Raw genomic sequence first — 23,237 nt, 5'->3', positions numbered from 1 at the left:
CACTGTTCGCAATTATGCTGTGTTGCTAAGCAGGTGCAGAGCTTAATCTAAGAAAAGTGTGTTTGTTAATTTAGGTTTAAACCACATTTTTTCATTAATTATCCTTGTTATTAATAGTCAATGAACATTCATAAGCTCTGTGGTTATTTCACTCATTATGAGAGCTATAAATGACCCTGTCAGGTGCTTGTGGGTTATTTCGCTTATTAGGATAGCTATAAACGACCCTGTCAGGAGCTTGTGGGTTATTCGGCCACATGGTGTATCCTCTGGATATACTAGACTAAAAATGAAAGGAGCAACATTTAAAATTTGATTTTTTCCAAAGCACAAAGAACAAGAAGAATCAAATCTGAATATTTCAAGGGAGCACTCTTTACATGCTGCACAAAAAAGATTATTTTCTAAAAAGAAACACATATGTTGATTTTACAAAGCCTCAGATAATAACTTTAAAGAGGTTAAAGGCGTATTTTATCTAGATTAAGAATGTTTAATTTCTGCCTGCTTTATATCCTACTATATCTGTTGATTGTGAGGTGGGGTAGCATATCAGTGTTGCACAGGCTTCACCAAAAGACACAGAGCAACAATAGAATTCTTCCCCACCTCACTTCCTCAGAATCTTTCCATAAGCATTTTTTCTGGAGTATAGCAAGCCTGACATATAACTTGGCACTTAGCTTTAAGAATATGGCCCTGTGTTCAGTAACCAGGAAAACCTAAACCTAAAATGACAATTGGTGTAACTTTTTATTTATTTATTGCATTTATATAGCTCTTTTTATACAAAGGGTATTGCAAAGCACTGTACAGTACAAAGCAGAAAAAATGAACAAACGACAATAAATTTGTATAGTATGTCACACACATACAACTGCTACAATCGTACAATTTAAGTAACATATTTGAATAACAGTATACACATAATACAAAAGCAGCAATTTTAAAGTTACATTAAAACCCTCTAAGATGATAAAACCATTTTATAAAAGTATGTTTTTAGTCTTGTCTTGAAAACTGTAACGGTCCCAGCTTGCCTGACAAACGAAGACAGGGCATTCCATGATTTAGGAGCTCTACAAGAAAAAGCCTTACCTCCCACGTTGCTTTTGTTAACCCTAGGAATAACCAGCAGCCCCGCATCTTGTGATCTCAGAGTGCAGTTTGGAAGATACAGGTTCAGTAACTCCTGCAAATAACTAGGTACTAATCCATTCAGGGCCTTATAAGTTAACAGCAAAATCTTAAAATCAATTCTATAGTGCACAGGGAGCCAATGTAAAGAAGCCAAAACAGGGGTAATATGTTCACTTTTCCTGGTTTTAGTCAGAATTCTAGTGGCGGTATTGTGAACAAGCTGCAAGCGGGATACCACGTTTTGGGACACCAGAAAAAAGTGCATTAAAATAATCAATTCTAGATGAAACAAAGGCATGCATTAATCTCTCGACATTAGATACAGAAATAATTGGTCTAAGTTTGGCTATATTTCTCAAATGATAAAAAGATATTTTAGTAACTTCCCTAAGATGTGTCTCAAATGAGAGATCAGGATCAATGATGACTTCCCAAACTCCTAATTTCTAGTTTAAGTTTTGATGAGAAACTACAAGGGTCAAGCTCATGCAATCCCACATTTCCTTTTAGTTGGTTCTGTGAGCCCACTCCGTTTTATCTGAAGTCAACATTAGAAAATTCAGTGACATTCAATGCTTCATATCTGTAAGGCAAGTAGCTAATAACACCCAGGCAGAAGAAAAACCTGGCTTTAGGGACAAATATAGCTGGGTATCATCAGCATAGCAATGGAAGTTGGCTCTTTGTCTACAGATAATGTCACCTAGCGGTAGCATATATAATGAAAACAGCAAGGGACCTAGAATGGAGCACTGTGGAACACCACAGACAACTTCGGAAAATGCCAATTTTACCTCTCCAATAGAGACAAACTGAAATCTATCAGCAAGATAAGATTTGAACTAAGATAGGACAAAACCAGACAGTCCTACTGTGCTTTCAAGACGATTCAGTAGGATGGAATGGTCTACAATATCAAAAGTAGCACTTAGATTAAGAAGAATTCATACTGATGGAAAGCCAGGGTAGGAGTTTGAACAACAGTGGTCATTACGCAAGAGTTGAAACCTTCTGTCTCTTTTTCTTTTCAAAGCGTTGAAATCCATAGGAGGAGATTTCTACATCAATGGGGGCTGGACAATCGACTGGCCCAGGAAATTCACTCTGGCCGGGACTACTTTCAACTACAAGAGGCCGGTAGACGAGCCAGAGTCCTTGGAAGCCCTTGGACCAACCACAGAATTCGTGGTTGTCATGGTAACCTCACTGTGTATTTTGTAACATGAAACAATATTGTTTTTATGCATACCAAGCCTTTATTTAATTAAGATAGGCAGTAGGTTTCATGAAAGGGACCCTATATTCTGTCTTTGCAAACTGACCTAATTTTGTGAGATAGCAAATTTGGATGCTTAAATAGAATGTAGCTTTAAATATTTTTTACGGTTTTACAGTTTTACAGATTTTCTTTACTAAAACTTTTTACTTTGGTTTTTCTTGCCTAACCTTTTTATGCTATTTGTATGTGCTGGTCAAATATTGATTTTCTTTTTTTAATGGCAGTGGGACAGTGCTCTTTCAGAACAAAATGAGCTTTTCTCCATTTTGACAGTAGATTGCCATGGCAACCTGTAGTGTAAACTTGACAGCTCAATAAGCTGACCATATGGCTCCATGTTCATCGGGACAGTTTGGGACAGTTCATACTTTTCATCTCAAAACTCACTGCATTCTGGGAAGTGTAATCCTCCTTCTCTTAAAGGTAAGAATGATACCCGAGACTGGTAAAACGTACCAGAATGCATTGGGCTGACAGCTAAAACGTACCAGAATGCATTAGCTTGTGAGTTGAAAAGACTGAACTGTCTCAAACTGTCCTGGTGAACATGAAGCCATTTGGTTGCTTTACACCTCAGTGACATTGCCCTAAAAGTCCAAACCAGTCCGATTCTGTCAGTTATTGTCATATCCGATCTAACAGGTACAATGCAGACTGGACATATATATATATATATATATATATATATATATATATATATATATATATATATATATATATATATATATATATATATAGGACCCCAACGTTTCCTCCCGTATCTCGACCTGCCTTTCGGCCATCTCCTCTTGGATGCACTCACATTATTTCAAAATCAAACTCTCCAAGTCGGATCTCCTTTCTTTCCCCCCTCTTCCTCCCTCACTACTGATCTCTCTATCTCTCTTCCTCTTCAATCCACAACCCCCTCACCCTCCTCATCCACCAAGAACCTCGATGTCACCCTCAGCCCCTCCCCCTCTTACTCTCAGAACATTTCTACTCTGGCAACATACATGGAATTCACCCCTTCCTCACTGACTACTCCACACAGATTCCAGTTCAGGTCCTGGTACTGCCCCGCCTTAACTACTGCAACTTCCTTCTGGCCGGCTTCCCTGCTCTGCCATCCATCCACTCCAGCTCATCCAAAACTCTGCTGCTCGCCTTATCTTCCCTTCGTCGTTTCTTCCATGCTACACTGCTGCTCCACTCTCTGCACTGGCTCCCTATTGCTGCTTGCATCCAATTCAAAACTCTTCTACTCGCCTGTCATCTACCTTTCTGCTCCCTCTCCAGACATTTCTCTTGTTTTATATATACATTGACAATTCTGTTTCTAATATATAATCTAATTTCAGTGTGTTCAGTGTAGCAATATAACCTTTGTGTCCTTTCATTGCATAATTAGGTGCCCTTGTAAGGTGGTCTTGTATGTTTCCATTGTGACTGTGAGCTTCACTGTGTACCCAGGTGCTGCTACAGGAGCCCAATCAGAGGATTCAGTTCAGCTTCAACGTGCCGGTGTCTCGCTCAGGGAGTGGAGAGGCAGAGGACGTGGCTTTCACCTGGCAATTCACACCCTGGACAGAATGCTCCACTACCTGTGCTGGAGGTGAAAGAGAGAGCCCTGAACAGGCAGATTGATTAACAGGCAAACACAGAGTGTAGAGACATTGAAAACTGAGTCTTAGGAAAAGTGACTAAGGAGAGCCTATGAGACTTCAACTCCCATAGACCAATGCTTTGCCTCTCCTCAGGAGCCAATTACCTCTTTTCCAATGACTCACATGCTTTCAGTGTCTTGCAAGTGCAGGTCTGAATGATGTACTTGTTTGGGCAGTTCATTAATGGCTACGTTTTACCGTAATGTGTACATCTTTCATACTTGAAAATGTGAGACCTACAAATTTATGTTAATTCATATTGATAGTTTACTGGGATTATTTTTTTTATCTCAGTGTCCTTTTAATGAAAATATTATAAACTTAGGTCGGCCAGGGTATCCTCGGATCACCGCACACCAACAACCCCTGTAGTCTGGCCGGGCGCCTGTGGGTTTGCCTGTAAGCTGCCAAGAGCTGCGTTGTCACTCCACCCCGACGTGCACCTCAGACGTCACAGTCAGACGTGCTTTGGAGGACAGCGTGTGTCGTCTTGGCCGCTCCCGAGTCAGTGCAGGGGTTGTAGCGGTGAGCTGGGCCTAAAAAGAACTGGATATGCCAAATTGGGAGAAAATAATAAAATTGGCGATTTACTAAATTTAAACGAAAAATTATATGTATGTATGTATGTATGTATGTATGTATGTATATATATATATATATATATATATATATATATATAAAGTGCATGTTAACAGCGAAAAAGCAATGTCAACATTTTAATCGTATCTGTTTAAATTGAAATAGAAAGTAATTGTGAAGTATGTGGTTTCCAATGGATGAAAGTGCAGTTGTGGTTATATTTTGATAAAACACACACACACACACACACACATACACATTTTGGAACATTAATCGTTAAAAAAAAAAAAAAAAAAAATCAAAGTAGTTTTAAAATATAGTGCAAAATCAGCACATTGTTACAAAACTGTATATACACAAATAGAGCACTAGCCATTATCATATAAGATGCATTCATATTTGTTTTAAAGTGGTGACTAATTGATTATTTTTACCTTGACTATTCACAAATAAGAAATCATTCTACCCTAGGCCCAACACGTTTATTGTGTAGCGAGCAGAGAGTGTGAGTAGGACAAGCCTAAAGTATAATTCGTTATGGAAGGAAAAATATATATTCTCCCGATTGTGGAGCTGTGTTTGTGCCATATAAAAATGTGAGAAATGTCATCAGTGTAACCATCTGTCTGCGGTTATTATATAGCCTATATCATTCTTCTATGTGTTCGTGGGTTGCTTTGAGCTCCCCATGAGACATTTGGATACAAACAAGCCCAGTATGAAGCAAATTTGATACGAAGCATATCCAAAGTTTGAAATAGATGAGTACATCATACACAACCTGCAAAAACTTGTTCATTGCTATTGCTAAAATGATATTTCCTAACGTTTACTTTATTTTCAATGTACACATTTTTTCAGTAGCAATCAATAATAATGTCTTCGAATTGAATTAGATAACTTCTCTGAGCATCTTCTGTTGGTCTTTTTCTTTGCTAGGAATTTTTTTTTTTTACTTGGGTCAAGTATGCGATTATAATAATGACTATTGAATAATATTCCTTTCTAAATGTATTCTGAGCATCAAAAGAAATGTATCACATATTTGAGCATCAAAAGAAACGTATCACTTATACAGTGGCTCTCAAAGGTATTCACCCCCCCTTGGACTTTTCCACATTTTGTGTTACAACATGGAATCAAAGTGGATTTAATTAAGAGTTTTTGCCACTGATCAACACAAAAAAAGTCCATAATGTCAAAGTGAAAAATCAAATCTTCAAATTGTTCTAAATTAATTACAAATACAAAACAGAAAATAATTGATTGCATAAGTATTCACCCCCTTGTGTCAGTATTTGGTAGAGGCACCTTTGGCAGCAATTACAGCCATGAGTCTATTTGGATAAGTCTCTACCAGCTTTGCACATCTGAACACTGCAATTTTTTCCCATTTTTCTTTGCAAAATTGCTTAAGCTCCATCAAGTTGGATGGGGACCTTTGGGGAACAGTAATTTTCAACTTTTTCCACGTAATCTCAATTGGATTGAGGTTGGGGCTTTGACTAGGCCACTCCAGGACATTGACCTTTTTGTTTTTAAGCCACTCCAGTGTGTCTTTGGCTGTATGTTTGGGGAAGATGAATCTTCTCCCAAGTCCCAGGTCTCTTGCAGACCAGCAGGATTTTCTCCAGGATTTCTCTGTACTTTGCTGCATCCATTTTGCCCCTATCTTCACGAGCTTTCCAGGCCCTGACGCAGAGAAGCATCCCCATAGCATGATACTGCCACCACCATGCTTCATGGTAGGGATGGTATTCTCAGCAGGATGTGTGGTGTTAGGCTTGTACCAAACAGCGCTTTAGCGTTGTGGTCAAAAAGCTCTATTTTGGTCTCATCAGACCATAGACTCTTCTTCCACTTGGTCTCAGAGTCTCCCACATGCCTTCTGGCAAACTCAAACTGAGATTTGATGTGTTTTTTTCAACAATGGCTTTCTTTTTGCCACTCTCCCATAAAGGCCAGTTTTGTGACGCACCTGGGCTATTGCTGCCGTATGCACAGTATCTCCCAGCTCAGCGTGGGAGACTGTAACTCATTTAGAGTTGCCATAACCCTATTGGTAGCCTTCCTGACTAGTGCCCTTCTCGCCCGGATACTCAGTTTTTGAGGACGGCCTGTTCTAGACAGATTCACTGTTGTGCCATATTCTCTCCATTTCTTAATAATGGACATTACTGTGATCCGGGGGATATTCAATGCCTTGGTAATGTTTTTATATCCTACCCCTGATAGGCGCTTTTGAAGAACCTTATTCCTGATTTGCTTTGAATGTTCCTTCATCTTCATGATGTAGTATTTGTTAGGAAATGTACTAACCAACTGTGGGACCTCCCAGAGATGGGTGTATTTAACCTGAAATCATGTGAAACACCTTAATTGCATACAGGTGGACTCCATTCAACTAATTATGTGACTTCTAAAGACAATTGGTTGCACTAGAGCTTATTTAGGTGTGTCATAGCAAAGAGGTGAATACTTATGCAATCAATTATTTTCTGTTTTATATTTGTAATTAATTTAGAACAATTTGTAGATTTTATTTTTCACTTTGACATTATGGACTTTTTTTGTGTTGATCAGTGGCAAAAACTCCTAATTAAATCAATTTTGATTCCATGTTGTAACACAATAAAATGTGGAAAAGTCCAAGGGGGGTGAATACTTTTGAGAGCCACTGTATTTGAGAATCAAAAGTAACATATCACTTATATTTGGATAAAATTCACTAGATGTGATTGAAAAATGACAAACTCTGTTTTAGAGCAGATGCAGTGACTTTTTATTGTGGTGATTAACAACTGACATCACGAAGATGCTGCAAAATGATCTGTCGATCTTGGGCAGGTGTGTGACTCTTGCTCTCCCAGTTCATGGCCTGTCATTGACAGAGTGTGTCTGGTTATACCATCTTGTCAGGTTTGAAATTGCTGGCTGTGAGCACCCAAGACAGCGAGCCACAATACGCTGCCCTAGTTCATCCTCCAACATGCCGATTGCATGAAGGCGCTACTCTTGACAGACGTGGCATATTGTCTTTTTTTCTGTGATTTTCTTTCTTGCTTTTATTCAAGCTTGCAATTCAACAGCTGAAATCACTCCGTGTCCAGTGTCCAATCAACTGTCCCACTAATTAGGTGATTAAGTGCATATGCTTCAGTAATAGTCACTCAAGCATGTCATGGTCAAGGATGAATGATCAAGTGATTAAATTAAAAAGAAACCAAAAACATTTCATCAATGTCCATCATTTATATACTTTATTTTTTTCAAAAGTAAACATGTTACGTAGTGATAAGCATCTTTTCATCTAGAACTGGCTAGTTTATTTATTTATTATTAAAGAACGAATGGAGTGGAATTTTGTCACCACTCCACACAGCTTGCATTCTCTAATAGCGAGCACATCATAGGGCAAGCCAAATAATCATTTGGAGATATATCAAATTTAATTTTAAGATATCTTGAAATATTTAGAGATGTCTTAAAATCATTTGCAGATGTCTTTAAAGGAATTTGAGATCTGTAAATAAACCATTTTTAAGATCTCTTAATTTCATTTTGACATCTAAAAATCAAATCAAAACTGATTTACAGATATCTTTAATGTGTTTTGCTGGCATGCTAAGCCAAACTGCCATGTAGAACAGGAAGTTATTTAAAGATACTGTAAAATGATTTAGAGATATCTCTAAATGAACAGGAAATCATTACCAGATATCTGAAAATGCATTTTAGATATATAATTTAAAACTCCATTTAAAGATATCTGGAAATCATTTTCACATATCTCTAAATTTATTTTAGATATCTTAATATGATTCGAACACACTGCAATCCTTTAAAAGAGATTATTTTGCAGAGTAAATGTTAAGAAATGTTGCCCAGTTGATTTCTTAACCATGATAGGTGATACAAAATGTTGGCAATATGCTAACTATAATGCTGCGATACGGACAACACGGGGCACAGCAAAGGTAACAGAATGTGTTTTCTTATGAAAGTGTTCTGTAACACTTTAAAATGATCACTTCCATTGCCAGCAGAGTGAGCCTGATCAAGAAACTGAACATTGAAGTGTGTCACATTGCAAAACAATGGGCTAGACTTTCAAAGCTATTTCCTCCAAATCATAATTTACAATTCTAAAATGAAGAAAAGACCTTACCATTTTTGACTACACTTATACAACAGATTTCACAGAAACCTGTGATAACCTTGAAAAAAGCACAGCCTTATTTATTAATCATTATAAATACCTGTCTGCCATTGAGTAACAGGTGCTTAAACTATTCAACGAAATGACTCCTGCTTTAGTCAGGACCTGGCTGGCGGATGGCACTGCCCTGTTGTAAGTGTTTCAAAACTGGTTTGTAACAAAAACCTCACCCGGGGCTATAGACACCACAGTGCAACAGACTTTCTAATAAGTTTATTTTACATCTCGGTCATTATAAAGTGTCTCACCAGTACTGAATGCACAGCTTTGAGATGTATGGAGCAATCCTTACTCTGTGGATCTGGGAATGTTTACACTAGCCCCCTCGCTCTATTGAGACTACGAGAACCAATACTTTACCTACCAGCACGTGCAAGGTGCCTGCACAGGAAACTCTGCCATCTGGGTTCAATCAGACAGTCTGGCGAGCCTAAGCATTTACACTATTTACATTTAATAGGGTTCCCAGCATTTCATATAGTGGGGGCTGGGAGCGGGCATTTTAAAATCACTTATTATAATTAGTTAAGGCTTTGGAAGAATTTGTTTTTGGTATGGATTTTTCTTTAGGATTTTGAATTCATGCCCAACGTTTTCCCTCTATAACACTCACATTGCCATCACAGCAACCACTTTTGTAGGACTTGTTAACCTTCTCTGGTAACACCTGTTGGAGAAATGTGTGAAACAGATTCAGTTTTCTTCTGCTTAACAATTAGCTTTAATTTTAAGAGGCACTTTTTTTTGTTTGTTTATTGACTCTTAACAACTAGCTTAATATTAACAAATGTTCATTTTGTGTTAAAAGTGAATCTATTACAACCTATTTGTAAACTAATAAAAAGTTATTTTGTATTTAATTGGTTACCATGTATTAACTAACTTTTATCACAAAATGAAGAACAGGAACATCAGTGCTCATCCTAGTCCTAGTAGCTTATTGTTCTCAAAACGCTGGCCAGTTTAAAGGATCCCAATGGTTCAGCATCAATAATTTGACTTGTGTAGATCAATGCTAATCCAGGCCAGAAGATAGTGTAGAGAGTCCAAACAGAGAGCACAGTTATATTTAGCAGTCAAATGCTTCAGACCATACATTTCCTAATCCCATGTTTCTTTGTTCTAAGCTAAGTACAGTGGATTTTCCTTCAGGCCACAATGTCCTTTGCACCAGTGCATTATACAAGTCATCATAACCTCCTGATTTGACTCTACACTTTTGTCTGAATACTTAAGCACTCTACCATTTTAATTGCTTCTCCACGATGTCTGGTTTGTTGTAATTAACAGTTGATAAACAAAAAATGTTAAATTAAAAACGTGCCCCTGGTTAGGACCTGGCATGTGCTGTGGTTTTAAGAAATACTGCAGAATCACATGTCTGTATGCATAGTCATAACATTTGCTATACAGGAAAATTCCAGTACTATTTCAGTGTTAAAAAGATACAAACATGTGCTAATGTAACATACATCCACCTACAAAGCTTTGATGTGGTCTTTTATCAATGTTTTAACACAGTTCCCCATGTTAGCAAAGCAAATCTACAAACATATTGGCCAGTGGTTTTATATATGTCAGCTTTATGTGCTTATAATTGGGCCAGTAACTGCATTTTTTTTTTTTTTTTTTTTACAAAACTTGAAACAATAACTTGAAAATCTTAATTTATTTAGCTTTAGAGAGTTCAAGTGTAGCAGGCAGAGACCCACGGCACAATGCATACACCTGCTTTTAATTAGCTTCAAGGGGACGGAGATCGTCTCCACCAGGGTCCTTCTCTCGTCCATTGGTGACTTTGCCTGTCTACAGTCGTTACAAACAGTGCATATAATGGTACTGTTTGGAAAATTGAAGCTTGACTTTTAGATTTGGATCCTTTATTTAATAATAGTTTCTGTAAAGTGGTTTTACATTCTGCAATTCAATCAAAGTTTACTTTAGTTTGAGAGGAGGAAATCTTTACATATTTTATACCATGCATACTGGAGATAAGTGGCTTACTTTTTTTTTTTTACTTTTAATTGTCTAAAATGCCTGTACACAAAGACACATTTATTTACACCCCCACCCCAATTTGATAGTAAAGCATATTAATCACATAAAAGCAGTACAGCACACCAGGACGTGTGTTGTTGTGGGATATTGTTCCCCCTCGGAATATATTGTATAATGTACATTTGTGTGTCTAGTAAACATTATCTTTATATCATTTAACTGATGTCAGTTTTGGCATGTGATTTTCAGGTTAATGCATTGTATAATCAGCCAAGTCTGAGGAGAACAAAAAATGATCTTGCCCCAAACCTCTTCTAATGATAAATACATTGTATTCTTTCACACAGGGACCCAGAAGCAGGAAGTCGTCTGCTGGAAGTTAGATGATGGCTCCCTGGTCCACAGCAGTTACTGTGATCCTACTATAAAACCTCTAGGCCAGCAAAGGCGCTGCAGTGAGGAACCCTGTCCGGCTGAGTGAGTGAGGCAGTGGTGGGCTGTCCTCCAGAGGCCGGTAGCTCGCTGACATCTGTTCTCGAGTGTAAAGAGGCAGTTTGCTTAATCGTGGGATTAGAGGACTCAACTTCAGTTTTCCTGAGCTATGGGGAATTACTGTAGTAAGGGAATGTAATTGGACATTCCAAATTTTGGAGAAAATGAGGGGTAAAAATAATTTGGCATACTAAATAGGGTGTAGCTTCCTAGGTTGCGGAAGAAGCATAAAGTCACCCCATAATTTAGGACTGGTTTTAAATTAAAATCAAAGAATCAGTCTGCTTGGTTTCCTTCTGTGTGGAGCCCTATGTGTAACGGTGTCTGTCCTTCCTGGCAGGTGGTTTATCGGGGAGTGGGGAGAGTGCAGCCGGAGCTGTGGGGGAGGGGAGCACTCTCGGGTGGTGCTGTGTGTCAGGAGGCTGGGCCCAGTGGAAGAGGAGACTCTAGAGGAGAGGCAGTGCCTCACCAAGCAGCCCAGAGACAGGGAGGTCTGCTCCACACAGGACTGCCCCCAGCGCTGGGTCACACATGACTGGTCTGAGGTAAGGGAACGTCTTTTAGAAGAACAGTATGGGGGCTCCCAAGTGGCACATCCAGTATAGGTGCTTCGCATGGAGTGCAGGGTGCACCTTGTAGTTCGAGCCCACGCTATTCCTTTGCCGACCCTGTGGTTTGGCCAGACGCCTGTAGGCTTTTCTGTAAGCTGCCCAGTGCTGCGTTGTCCTCCAACACTGTAGCTTTGGGTGGCGACATGGTGAGTCTGCACTATGTAAAGAAGCGGTCGGCTGACGGCACATGCTTTGGAGGACAGCATGTGTTCGTCTTTGCACCTCCCGAGTCAGCGCAAGGGTGGTAGCGGTGGGCTGAGCCTAAAAATTAAATTGATCGGGAAATAAGTTGATCAAGCGCTAGAATTTAAAGGGGAGGTTCCATTGTTTCTAATGTCTACAAGCTTAGGCTGGGAAATAAGTGGATCAAGCCTAGGAGATAAGTAGATTGGATATATTAATAAACAATAAATTATTTGAAATCAGTTTTGTAAGTATAATTTACATAAATGAATAGATCAGATTTGACAATATGACGCTAGATAAGGTAATATGAATATATCTGTAATATATATTAGCAACAAATACATCATTTAAAATGAAATTTGTAAGTAGCCTGTGATATTAATGTATATTACTGTTTGTGTAACAAACGTTAACTAGCAAAATCTGTTACATATTTAACTTTATTTTGCATTTCTGGAAGTGCTCTTGTTTTGGGAAGCTCTATTGTATTGTCAGGTATACGAACGATTTTCCAAAAGTTAAAGCATGATTTTCAGTCATGGGAAAAATTGACTAACTAGGACCGGTGCACATCACTCACACATGCTGCTGCTGCTGCTGCTGCTGCTGCTTCTTCTTCTGTATTATCCACTTTGTTTCATTTACTTTTTACCTACAGTACTTTGTATAATAAAAACATTGACAACATTTTCACATGTAAAATCATTTAATATATAAATCTGATTGACAACAATGTTATAGAAACATAAAGACAGGAGTTTAAAATAATTTTCCATATAAAGAGTCGCCAATCACACATTTTAAAGTTCATACGAAAAGAAAATGGCATGAACACACATCAACATACACAGGCTTGCAAATAAAACGCTCAGATAAAAATAAAAAGCCATGCAGTGAACCTCCCCTTTAATGAAACTGTTGCCTGCCTTACTTTTGCTTACTTTTGCATTACTGTGCTTGTGCAATCAACTTATTTCCCGGTCAACTTATTTCTTATTGAAATCGTCTCCATGCAAGTGTACTGTACCTCAGTCCTCCCCTGAGCTCACCCTTGTCTTGGCTTCACTCAAGCAATATTTAAACATTGAAACATGACAAGGGGTGTAATTAACATAAGCTCATCAAACCCCTAAAAGCATTAAGAGGTAAGACACAAAGCCGAATATAAAACTTAATTCAATCTCTGCTCACACCACTCTAGTCCTGGCTTCTCTCCACTGGTTACCGGAGAGGTATAGAATTGATTTTAAAATTCACTTACTTACATATAAAGCTTTAAATAATTTGGTCCCAGTTTATCTAAGAGATTTATTAACCTTTCATTCCCCCATATGTGCCTCGAGATATGCAGAGCAAAAACTATTGTTTTCCTAAACCTAGACTGCCATCAATGTGTGATCGGACGTTTCCCTGCTATGTGCCACGGCTCTGGAATACACTTCCTATGGCACTGAGAGAGGCTCCTTCTGTTAATGTTTTATCCCTTTTAAAAACATACCTTTTTACTATGGCTTTTTAAATTGTTTATCAGTGTTTGCTTTTTTGTTTGTTATGTTGTGTTTTGTTATTTATCTATCGTTGCTTTGATTGTAAGTGCTTGTTTTTATTGTCTTTTCACTATATAAATTGTACAGCGCTTTGTGATTCTTTGAAAAGCACTTTATAAGTGTAATTATTATTATTATTATTATTATTATTATTATTATTATTATTATTATTATTATTATTATTATTATTATTTATTATTATTTGTTCTGAATACTTTAAACCTACCACAACTACTGAGTGGCAGCACATTCCTAAATTTCTATTGGAATTTTAAATGATTACAATTAGGAATGGAGGCTTGTTCGCGGGATTTAAAGCTGTATTACAGTTAAGATGGAGGATTTAAGACAGAATTACAAATTGTAGCTTAATGTAAAAAAATGCCTAAACACAAAAACCCCAGAAGAATGTGCCCGTGACCATAAGGATTTCGTTGTGGAAGCCAGCAAAGGAAAGGAGGTACAACTTAAGTACTGCCAAGTTACTACTATAAATATTTTGACAGAAAAAAAACACCCAAGCATTGTGGAAAATAACTGAAAACAATAATTTCATACAATATATAAAAAGCGAAAGCCCTGAAAAAAAAAACATGAACATAAAACTAAAAAATTAATTATAACTCGATGGAGCTGTGATAGAACACATTCTTCCAGATGACAAGCACTCCTGTAAAGTGTCAATATCCCTATGTGTAATTATTCATTTCAGTATTTTGCTTAGAAATAAATTATGGTGTGCGAATAAATAGCAGAGGTACTGTGGAAACGTGGCTGTAAATTGAGTTTCTTTTTAATTTTGTTAAGTTTGTGTGAAGATGTGACAGCCATTGGCCCTGCAAAGATTAATCTAACCCTTCTAGAATGTTGCTAGCCAAGTAGAGTGCTCCCTGTGGATTAATATCTATTAACATGAGATTACCAAATTCCTTCAGGTGAAGACTAAGTGAATTATGGCATACCAATATACATGTAACTCCCTTCCTTTTGAACTGTTAACAGTGCAACCCGTCATGTGGCCCTGGGTTCAAGCACAGGATCGTTGAGTGCAAAAGCAGTGACCTGAACAGGACCTTCCCTGCATCTCGCTGCGCTGAGGAGATGAAGCCTCCGGTTAGCATGCGCTGCAACCTGGGCCGCTGCCCTCCTCCGCGATGGCTCGCTGGGGCATGGGGGCCGGTAAGAAATGCACATGCATTCAGACAGCCAGACTCTGGAACACCAGCCAGCATGAACAGCAACGCTTTTACACTAGTATATTTTACAGACTTAGGACACAGCGCAGGAGACACTTCTTCACACAGAGTGGTGAGGGTATGGAATGGGTTACCTAGTCATGTTGTTGATGCTAAATCACTTGGATCCTTGGCAACTTGACAAAGTTTTGAGATCAATCAGCTTCTTGGAACTGGATGAAGATATACGTGCCAAATGGCCTCCTCTCGTTCATAAATTTTCTTATGTTTTTACTCTCCTGGAGCATGTCCATAGTCTGCCAAGTATACAGAGCTCCCATAAATCATTGGGAACACTTAAAGGGGAGAAAGTGCGGTACAATAGTCATTACATAACTCTTATTGGGATGACAGTTATGTATTGTTGGCTTTGTTACACACTGTGCATGTAAACCTGTGGCCTTACCCATAAATGCATGTGATACCAAATAACCTTTTTAGAGACCAGAGGCCTGATCCATGGTGAGTGAGTTTTTATTTATTTTTATTTTTTTAGCAATTTACCAACTTTGTTTTGTCAATTGCTGTTCAATAACAAAACCAACAAAATCTAGTTGCTATTACTGTCATCCTCTTACTAAACAACTAGTAAATATGCCTACTTAAAATCTTGCAGTAAATATAAAAGGTTGGATTTGACCTTTTTTTATTAATATATTGATCGTAGCCAGCTAAGGAATTACTATAATTATAAATCAATCGTTGTTAAAGATTTGTCAAAATCCCATTATATCTGCTGTTGTTTATAGATGTCATCCTGTGCATAGAACCGATGACATAATGTATGTTTATGACAAAAGTATTGGCACCTGTGCATTAAGTCTGTAAAAAATGTGTATAGAACTAATTAATAAATATGTTCATTGATTTAAAACAATTACACAGTAATTAATAGCCAGAAAAAGAGGTAATTACTCCCAACATCTGTCGAGGGAGAACGTTTTGGCAACACAGTGGCTGGTGGTCAATACAAAGGAGCTGCATTCTCATATGAGAAAAGCAAAACTAACAAAGGAAATGGCTACAGAACAGTATCAAAGAAATATGGAATACCACAATCCACAATCAGAGCAATAATCAAGAAGTGCCACAGCACAAATTCAACTGAAACACTTGAAAAAAGTGGGTATCCAAAGAACACTATGGGTACATCAGGTAGGAGAATCGTCCGATCAAAAAAAAAACCCCACAATTAAGAGCCAAGGTCTTAAAGAACGATTTAGAAGCATCATGATTTCCATTACATGAGAGTAGATGTTAAAAAAAACTTAATGCTGATTTGAACTTGGCTTTCGCCAAGATAAGCACGATGTAGCTTTACAGTAAACTAATGTGATCCATCTGAATCTCCATCCATTTGCGTTTCTTTCCATCTATTGATGTAGATATCCTTCTGCCTGGTGTTGATGGCTGAAGTGTAATGCGGGCTCCAGATATTAGCTTATTTTACCTCCCGAGATCACCAGCACACACAACGGCTGTGATGCTGGCTCCGGGGATCAACCACAGTGCAGTCTCCCCAACGCACCAGCATGACAACCATCTGGATTGAGAGTACATCTCTGGGGTCTTCAAGTGGGCACCTTCTGTCCTCGGTGTTTCATCGACTAGCCCACAACACCTCAAGAGGGCTCAAGAGGGCTCAACAGTGACTCTGGTGTCCCAGCATCACCCCCCTCCGTCCCCCCCTCAGCTCAGCCCAGCTTACTTACCTGTACATCAGCGTTGCTTTCTTTCTATTGTGCTTGAGATCCCCAGCCAGAATCTTTCCGTCTCAACCAAAGCCAGTTGCTGCTCCTTTCTGCTGCTTCAGATAAGTTCTTCGCTGTGTGATGCAACTCTTGGCCACTGAACCCGACGTCTCTGAGAAACCTGGTTGTAGAGTGTGCCACAAATCCTCACCCACCCAGAGGTTTAGGTTCCTTGGTGATAGGAGAACATCATATGTTGGTCTGATGAGGCAGTGTGGAACTCCCAACTATTTCCTGACATATGAACTGATTTAAAGCTTCCAGCTTCTCAACTTAACATAATTGTGCACTAAAGAACTGTACAAAGGCAACTGAACACAGAAGACTTGAATTGCCAGATGCCTGCTTCATCCACCGTAATATCAGAGTGGAAATCATAAATGTATATATTCATTGATTGAAAAACCATTAGACAATAAGTAAGCTGCATTATAAAGTCAATGCTACAGAAATGGCTACAGAACAGAAGAAAAGAAATGTGGAATACCAAAATCTACAATCAGAGAAATAATCAGTAAGTACCACAGAACAAATTTAACAAACAATTGTGGACGTCCAAGTTACAATTACGGGTACAGCAGAAAGGATATTCGTTTGACGAACAAAACAAATCCAAGATTAACAGCCAAGGACTTCAAGAAAGATTTAGAAGCATCTGGCATAATGGTGCACAAAATAACTGTACAAAAGCACCTGAACACAGAATAGTTGCATGCACATAGACCTCTGAAAAACCACTTCTAAAGAAAATTCAGAAAACGAACTGTCTAAAACTTGCCAAGAAATAGGAACAAGACTCGAAATCATTCTTCAAAGAAATTCTCTGGTCCAATGAGACTGAAATATAACACTTTCCCAAAAAATGGACCACAGTATGTTTGAAGAAAAAAAATGGAAAGCCTTCAATGAAGCCTTGCACCTACAGGTAAATGTGGAGGTGGTTTGATCATGATATGGAGGTGTTTTAGTAGTTTAGGGACTGGAGACATTCATGTAATTGAAGATCGAATGAATGCAGCTATGTATCAAAACATAGGCTGATTGGCTGACAGGTTATCTTCCAACAAGACGACGACTCAAAGCATGCAACTCTGGAATTTGCAATCCCTAGAACTCAATCGAATAGAAACGCTTTGGACTGATCTAAAAAAAGCTGTAGCCAAGCACTGTGTCACTATCCAATCTGCCTGAGCTGAAGGAAATATGCAAGACAGAATAGGTAACACACTGGTTAAGAATTATCATAAATGTCTGAAAGCCGTAATAAAAGCAAAAGGAGGATACACGAAACACTAAAGCAGGGTTGCCAATACTTTTGTCATGAACAATAGTTTAAATAAGATTGATTGGTTGGTACCTTGAATTATGTTATAATAAGTGTAGAGTGCCAATACTTTTGTATGTGTGTGTGTTTGTGTGTGTGTATGTATCTATATATATAGATATACAGGGTGATTAGAAAGAATGTTTACCACATAATTGATGCGGTAAACTTACTTTCTTTTTTCTTTTAATAAATTTGGAACCACCAATTATTTTCTCCAGAGTTTGGTAATTGTTTATTTCAACCCGGCTCACCGCTGCCACCCCCGCACTGACTACAACAGATGAAGACGACGCACGCGTTCTCCGAAACGTGCCGTCAGCCGTCCTCTTCGTTTCACTCTGCAAGCCCGCCATGGAGTCAGAGCTACAGTATTGGAGAACCACGCAGCTCTGGGCAACCTACAGACAGGCCCACAGGCGCCCGGTCAGTCTACAGGGGTCGCTGGTGCGCAGTGAGCCGAGGACACCCTGGCCTACCTATACATTTACATTTGAAATAGTGAGCAGATAGGTCTGTTGATTGTTTGGGTAGTTATTGTTCCTTTGGATAATAAAATACTGAGCTTGTCATTTCATAAAAATGCCAGGTGCTTAACGTTTGGTATTTGGGAACAGTGAAAGATACGACCATGCCCCACTTAGTTGCTGTCGGCATGATAGAAGGCAGCCTGTCTGTGAGAGAAGTTGCCCTGAGAATGAGATGTTCTGCTTCAACAATCAGCAGACTTGTCCAGAGAAACCAGGAAACCAGCTCTGTGAGGGACAGGCCACGTCCTGGAAGGCAGAAGGTCACCACACTGGAGTTTTTTATTCACCAATGAATGCCGTTTTGCCCTTGACAGACTTGACGGAAGACAATGTGTGTGGAGACGTCATAGTGAGCGTTATGCTGACTGTTGTGTTGTTCAAACCAACCGATGGGGTGGTGGAAGTGTGATGTGGGGAGGAATCTCCTTTAACACAAGAACGCCTATGGTGCAGATTGAGGGCAACCTTACTGCTCAGTGATATATTGACCAAGTCCTTGAGGCAACAGTTTTTCCATTCATGCAAGCCAATCCAAAAGTGTTGATTTTCCAGCTGGACAATGCAAGACCTCACAGTGCTAGGATTACAATTGCATGACTTCAAGAAAAGAATATCGAGGTCTTGCCGTGGTCAGCTTTTTCTCCCCTCAGTCCAATAGAACATCTGTGAGACTAAATTGTCAGTGCCATCCACAGGAGACAACCGCGACCAGCCAACCTTTGCCAGCTGGCTGCAGCTGCACAGGAAGAATGGCCGAACATCCCACAGCAGTCTATCTAGAGGCTGATCAGGTCTATGCGTCAACGCTGCCAGGATTGTGTTAATGCTCAGGGAGGTCATACCCAATACTAACGTTGTGATGTTTTCATTTTGACAGTGTGTCACTTTTCATACTGAAAACTTACTGTGATTCTTTGACCTGCATTTGTTCACATTTCCTGTGATTTTATTTTATATCTATGTTTAAAATATTTCATTAAAGCCATTAGACCTGAAAGTTGCGTTTTTCTTTTGTGCATCAGTGTATGTGTATGTATATATATATATTATTCCTGAGGTCTGCATCTACTTTCCTCAGTGTTCAGCACAGTGCGGTCAAGGACAGCAGCTGCGAACAGTCCAATGTCTGATGCACAGCGGCCAGCTAACAGACAAGTGTGAGGATTCTCTGCGGCCAGCCCCTACCCAGCAGTGTGTGTCCAAGTGTGACCTCAGCCCCAGCATCCACACTGAAGGTAATGTGCAAAACAAGAAAGGAAACTAAAGAGACTATACCTCACTCCTGGATGTCTTACGCTATCCTTCAGTTTATCCACTCAGTGCCTGCCAGGGCCAGCACAGGTACAGATCAGTCGTACAAGCAATAATAAAAAGAAAGACCTAAAAGTAGAAATAACACACTACTAAATTAGTGCCATCAGCGTCAGGAAAAAATATCATCTTTTAATATGAAATATAAATGTTATATTTCATAATGAAATTTATGAAAAATAACCTTAAATTAGCAAAAGTGGACCTACATAAGATACAACTGGACAAAAAAAGAATGTCACAATAGAATTAAAATGTTTTGCTTTGAGATAAAACACTTATACTTTAATGATGAAATTTAGCCACAAGTAGTTACAGTCAATGCATTGTAATACATGCTTCTTTTTAAACTGTTGAAAGTATATTTTAGTCCAGCTTCGTACTGCAGCTAGCAAAGTGCTTTCTCTCTCCCAGTATTTGATATGCTTGTTTTTGTTTACACACATCACACAATGGTGTTTGATTGTTCTTTCTCCAGTGCTGTGCTAGTATTATAATTGATATATTTTTAGTATAATAGTGCCAGGACTGAATATCCTTCCTCATTCCATTCAAATCAAGTGACAATGTGACCTTTAAATTGCGAGCCCCAGCTATTCTACATCTGAATAGACAGTGAGAGGAGGGAGGGCTAGCAGGTCAGCTGATTTTAAAAGAACGAGGAAGGCTGTTCAGCCCTGGCACTTAAAGGAGAAACATTATTGTAATTCAATATCGGAGCAACATAACCCAACTGAGAATGATGGCGAACACAGAATACTGGGGGAATTGTGAAAAAAAAAACCTATTAAAACAACATTTACATTTTTGTTATGCTTATGGTTTGTCTTGCAATTCATTTTAACGCTTCTAGATATGTGCCTCTATTTGAATATTATTGCACACTCCATTATAGGTGCCAGGGTTTGTATTTTTGATAATATGGTAGTCATCTGGCAACATTCTTCCTCCATCTACTCAGCCTTTATGTTAGATAACACACTGAAAAATTTACAAGAAATGCATTGTTACCTTTGCTGTTTCCCATGTGATCTGTGTCATTATATTTTTAAAACATATTGCTGAATCTTTTGAAAGGTATCACACAACATGGGTCATAAATCAACTGGGCAATACATTTAGTTTGCCAAGAGAAAAAAAAATCTCTAAGGATCGCAGCATATCCAGATCACGTTTTCTCCTACAACAATTCTGGTTTTCTGTTCCCACAATACCCCTCATTTTAATCATCAGTATTGCAGGAAGGAGCATGAACTTCATACACGCCGATGTTTGGGGGAAGAAAAAAAAACCCTCTCTTGACGAACGTTCCGGAGTAAAAGTAAAAATGACCTAGTTTTTTTTTTTACCTATAAAAAAATATATATATATCTAAACTATCGTGAAGATGTTGAAACATAAATTGGAAAATAAGCACAATAGAGGTTACAGCAAAGGTAGAGCAATGGGTTACTTGTAAACACTGCAGAGGACTCTGAAACACTGCAAGCCTCTGAAAGGAATTGTTCTTTTCTGTTCCAGACTGCAAAGATGTCAACAAAGTTGCTTACTGCCCCCTGGTCTTAAAATTCAAATTCTGCAACAGAGCGTACTTCAGACAGATGTGCTGCAAGACATGTCAGACACATTGAAAAACAGAATCCATTTTACAGCAAACAGTGCCACCTAGCAGAGTGGAGGAATCAAAATCCCCATCCAATATGCTGGGATTCTGGATCATGATGTCCAGCCAACAGGGAAATTCTAATGATTGTATTATCGGTACACAGTGAGAAAGTAGAAAAAACCCTTGTCTGCAATAATGAAAATGAATGTTGTCACGCGACATACCATGTGATCCACTAGGGCTGTACAAGATGTAAGAGTTGAACTATTCAGCAACAATCATAAAAAAGCAGAACATTTTTTTGTGAATTCAGTGGCTGTATTGACCAATATGTCTATTAAGCGCCACAGCTAATGCAATGCACCATGTGGAATCTCCAGCAAAGACTGGTAACTTCGCACCGCTAGGATGCAAACCTGCCCTTACATTATACATTAGCACATACTGTTAGAGATGTTAGTTTACAGTCCTCTTTTACCTAGTTTGCAATGAATTGGGAGTTTTAAACAGCTGATTATTTTTTTGTTTTATTAGGTGTAACTGGTCCTGAAATGTTGCTGTTACAACTATATAGTACATTTGTCCATACTGCATGATGTGCATAAATAATATGTAACTTGGAACATGTGAGGGTTAAGGGAATGTCCATTAGAATGGTTAATGATGGTATAGGTCCATAGGTCTAATGGTAGTGAACACCTGTCTATGCTCATCACTCATAACATTTCTGTAAATATTTGAGTCAAAGAATCAACCACTATTTAAAAAATGAACAAAAGTAGTGTTTGTTAACCCTGACTGTAAAATGCAGATTCATGTCTAGCATGAAACACCATTACCACTAACACCATTGCAGACACATCAGTCACTCACTGTTTGGTATTAGTAGATTGACTATTGGCAAAGCCTATTGGTGAATAAGGCAGCTATAACACAGCACAATAATATATTATTTTGATATTAAATGTACAGATATTAATGTACATATTAGTACTTTCTTCTCTAAAAAATATGTATTTCATTATTGACTGTGGTTTCCAGTGTAGAATACAGCACATGTATGGTTTGTTAATGAATATCCCTTATTTATTAAAACTGAATTTCCAACACAGTAGACCATGTTTCTTTCAGCTCTGTTAGAACTCATTGCCAGACATTGCTTCACTGTTCTCTTAAACCATCAGAGGTGCAGTAAAAGTAGCTTTGTATCCTTGCATTTTCCATGACCAAAGTATGATGCTTTGTTGTACCAAGGGACATTTAAATCAATTATCTTCTTTTTAGTTTATACAACCTTATCCTTGTCCCCCCTTTAATTCTGATGTATTTTTCATTAAATCTGAAGATTTAAAAACTGTATTCTGTTGCTGCCTGGTAGCTATAACTTCCTGTGTTGTAGGTCATGTGGTCAGATTACATCGACCACTGGACAAAATTAATATACAGCACAGTAAGGGATTAGGTACCAGGAAGCTACAGCATTTTTGGTTTCAGTGTGTATTTGGAATATCTGCATGTGCCAAATTAAAAGTAAATAAATAAATAAATAAAAAAAAGTGGACAAGCACTAATGTTGTTGAGTTGATTTGATAATCCACAGAGCACTTTGCAGCAATGGGGAATCAGCTTGGATTGCATAAAGAGCCCAGCTCTGCCGGGATAGCGAGCGACAGGGGCTTGATGAAATCCAGGGGGATTCCAGTGTTGTAAAATGCTCTATGGATTACCCCTAAAACTAAGTAGCTGTTGCAACCCAGGAAATTCCATGGTGCTGTATAAATGC

General features: G+C 38.5%; 1 protein-coding gene across 1 annotated transcript in view; it reads left to right on the top strand.

Annotated features, from left to right (window-relative positions):
• Positions 1–23,151, top strand: part of LOC121330697 (A disintegrin and metalloproteinase with thrombospondin motifs 6-like) — a 66,374-nt gene extending 43,223 nt beyond the window's left edge. Inside the window, exons 18-24 of the mRNA XM_041277424.1 lie at positions 2,174–2,337; positions 3,872–4,013; positions 11,209–11,338; positions 11,694–11,898; positions 14,700–14,876; positions 19,616–19,772; positions 21,370–23,151. Of these exons, the coding sequence (XP_041133358.1) occupies positions 2,174–2,337; positions 3,872–4,013; positions 11,209–11,338; positions 11,694–11,898; positions 14,700–14,876; positions 19,616–19,772; positions 21,370–21,479 (1,085 nt within the window). The 3' untranslated portion in view covers positions 21,480–23,151. The remainder of the gene's footprint in view (positions 1–2,173; positions 2,338–3,871; positions 4,014–11,208; positions 11,339–11,693; positions 11,899–14,699; positions 14,877–19,615; positions 19,773–21,369) is intronic.
• The last annotated feature ends 86 nt before the right edge of the window (positions 23,152–23,237 follow it).

The sequence above is a fragment of the Polyodon spathula genome, chromosome 18 (genome assembly GCF_017654505.1).
Source record: "Polyodon spathula isolate WHYD16114869_AA chromosome 18, ASM1765450v1, whole genome shotgun sequence".
NCBI classification, from domain to species: domain Eukaryota; kingdom Metazoa; phylum Chordata; class Actinopteri; order Acipenseriformes; family Polyodontidae; genus Polyodon; species Polyodon spathula.
Note: the sequence above shows the minus strand (reverse complement) of the source record. Positions and strands in the feature narration are given on the sequence as shown.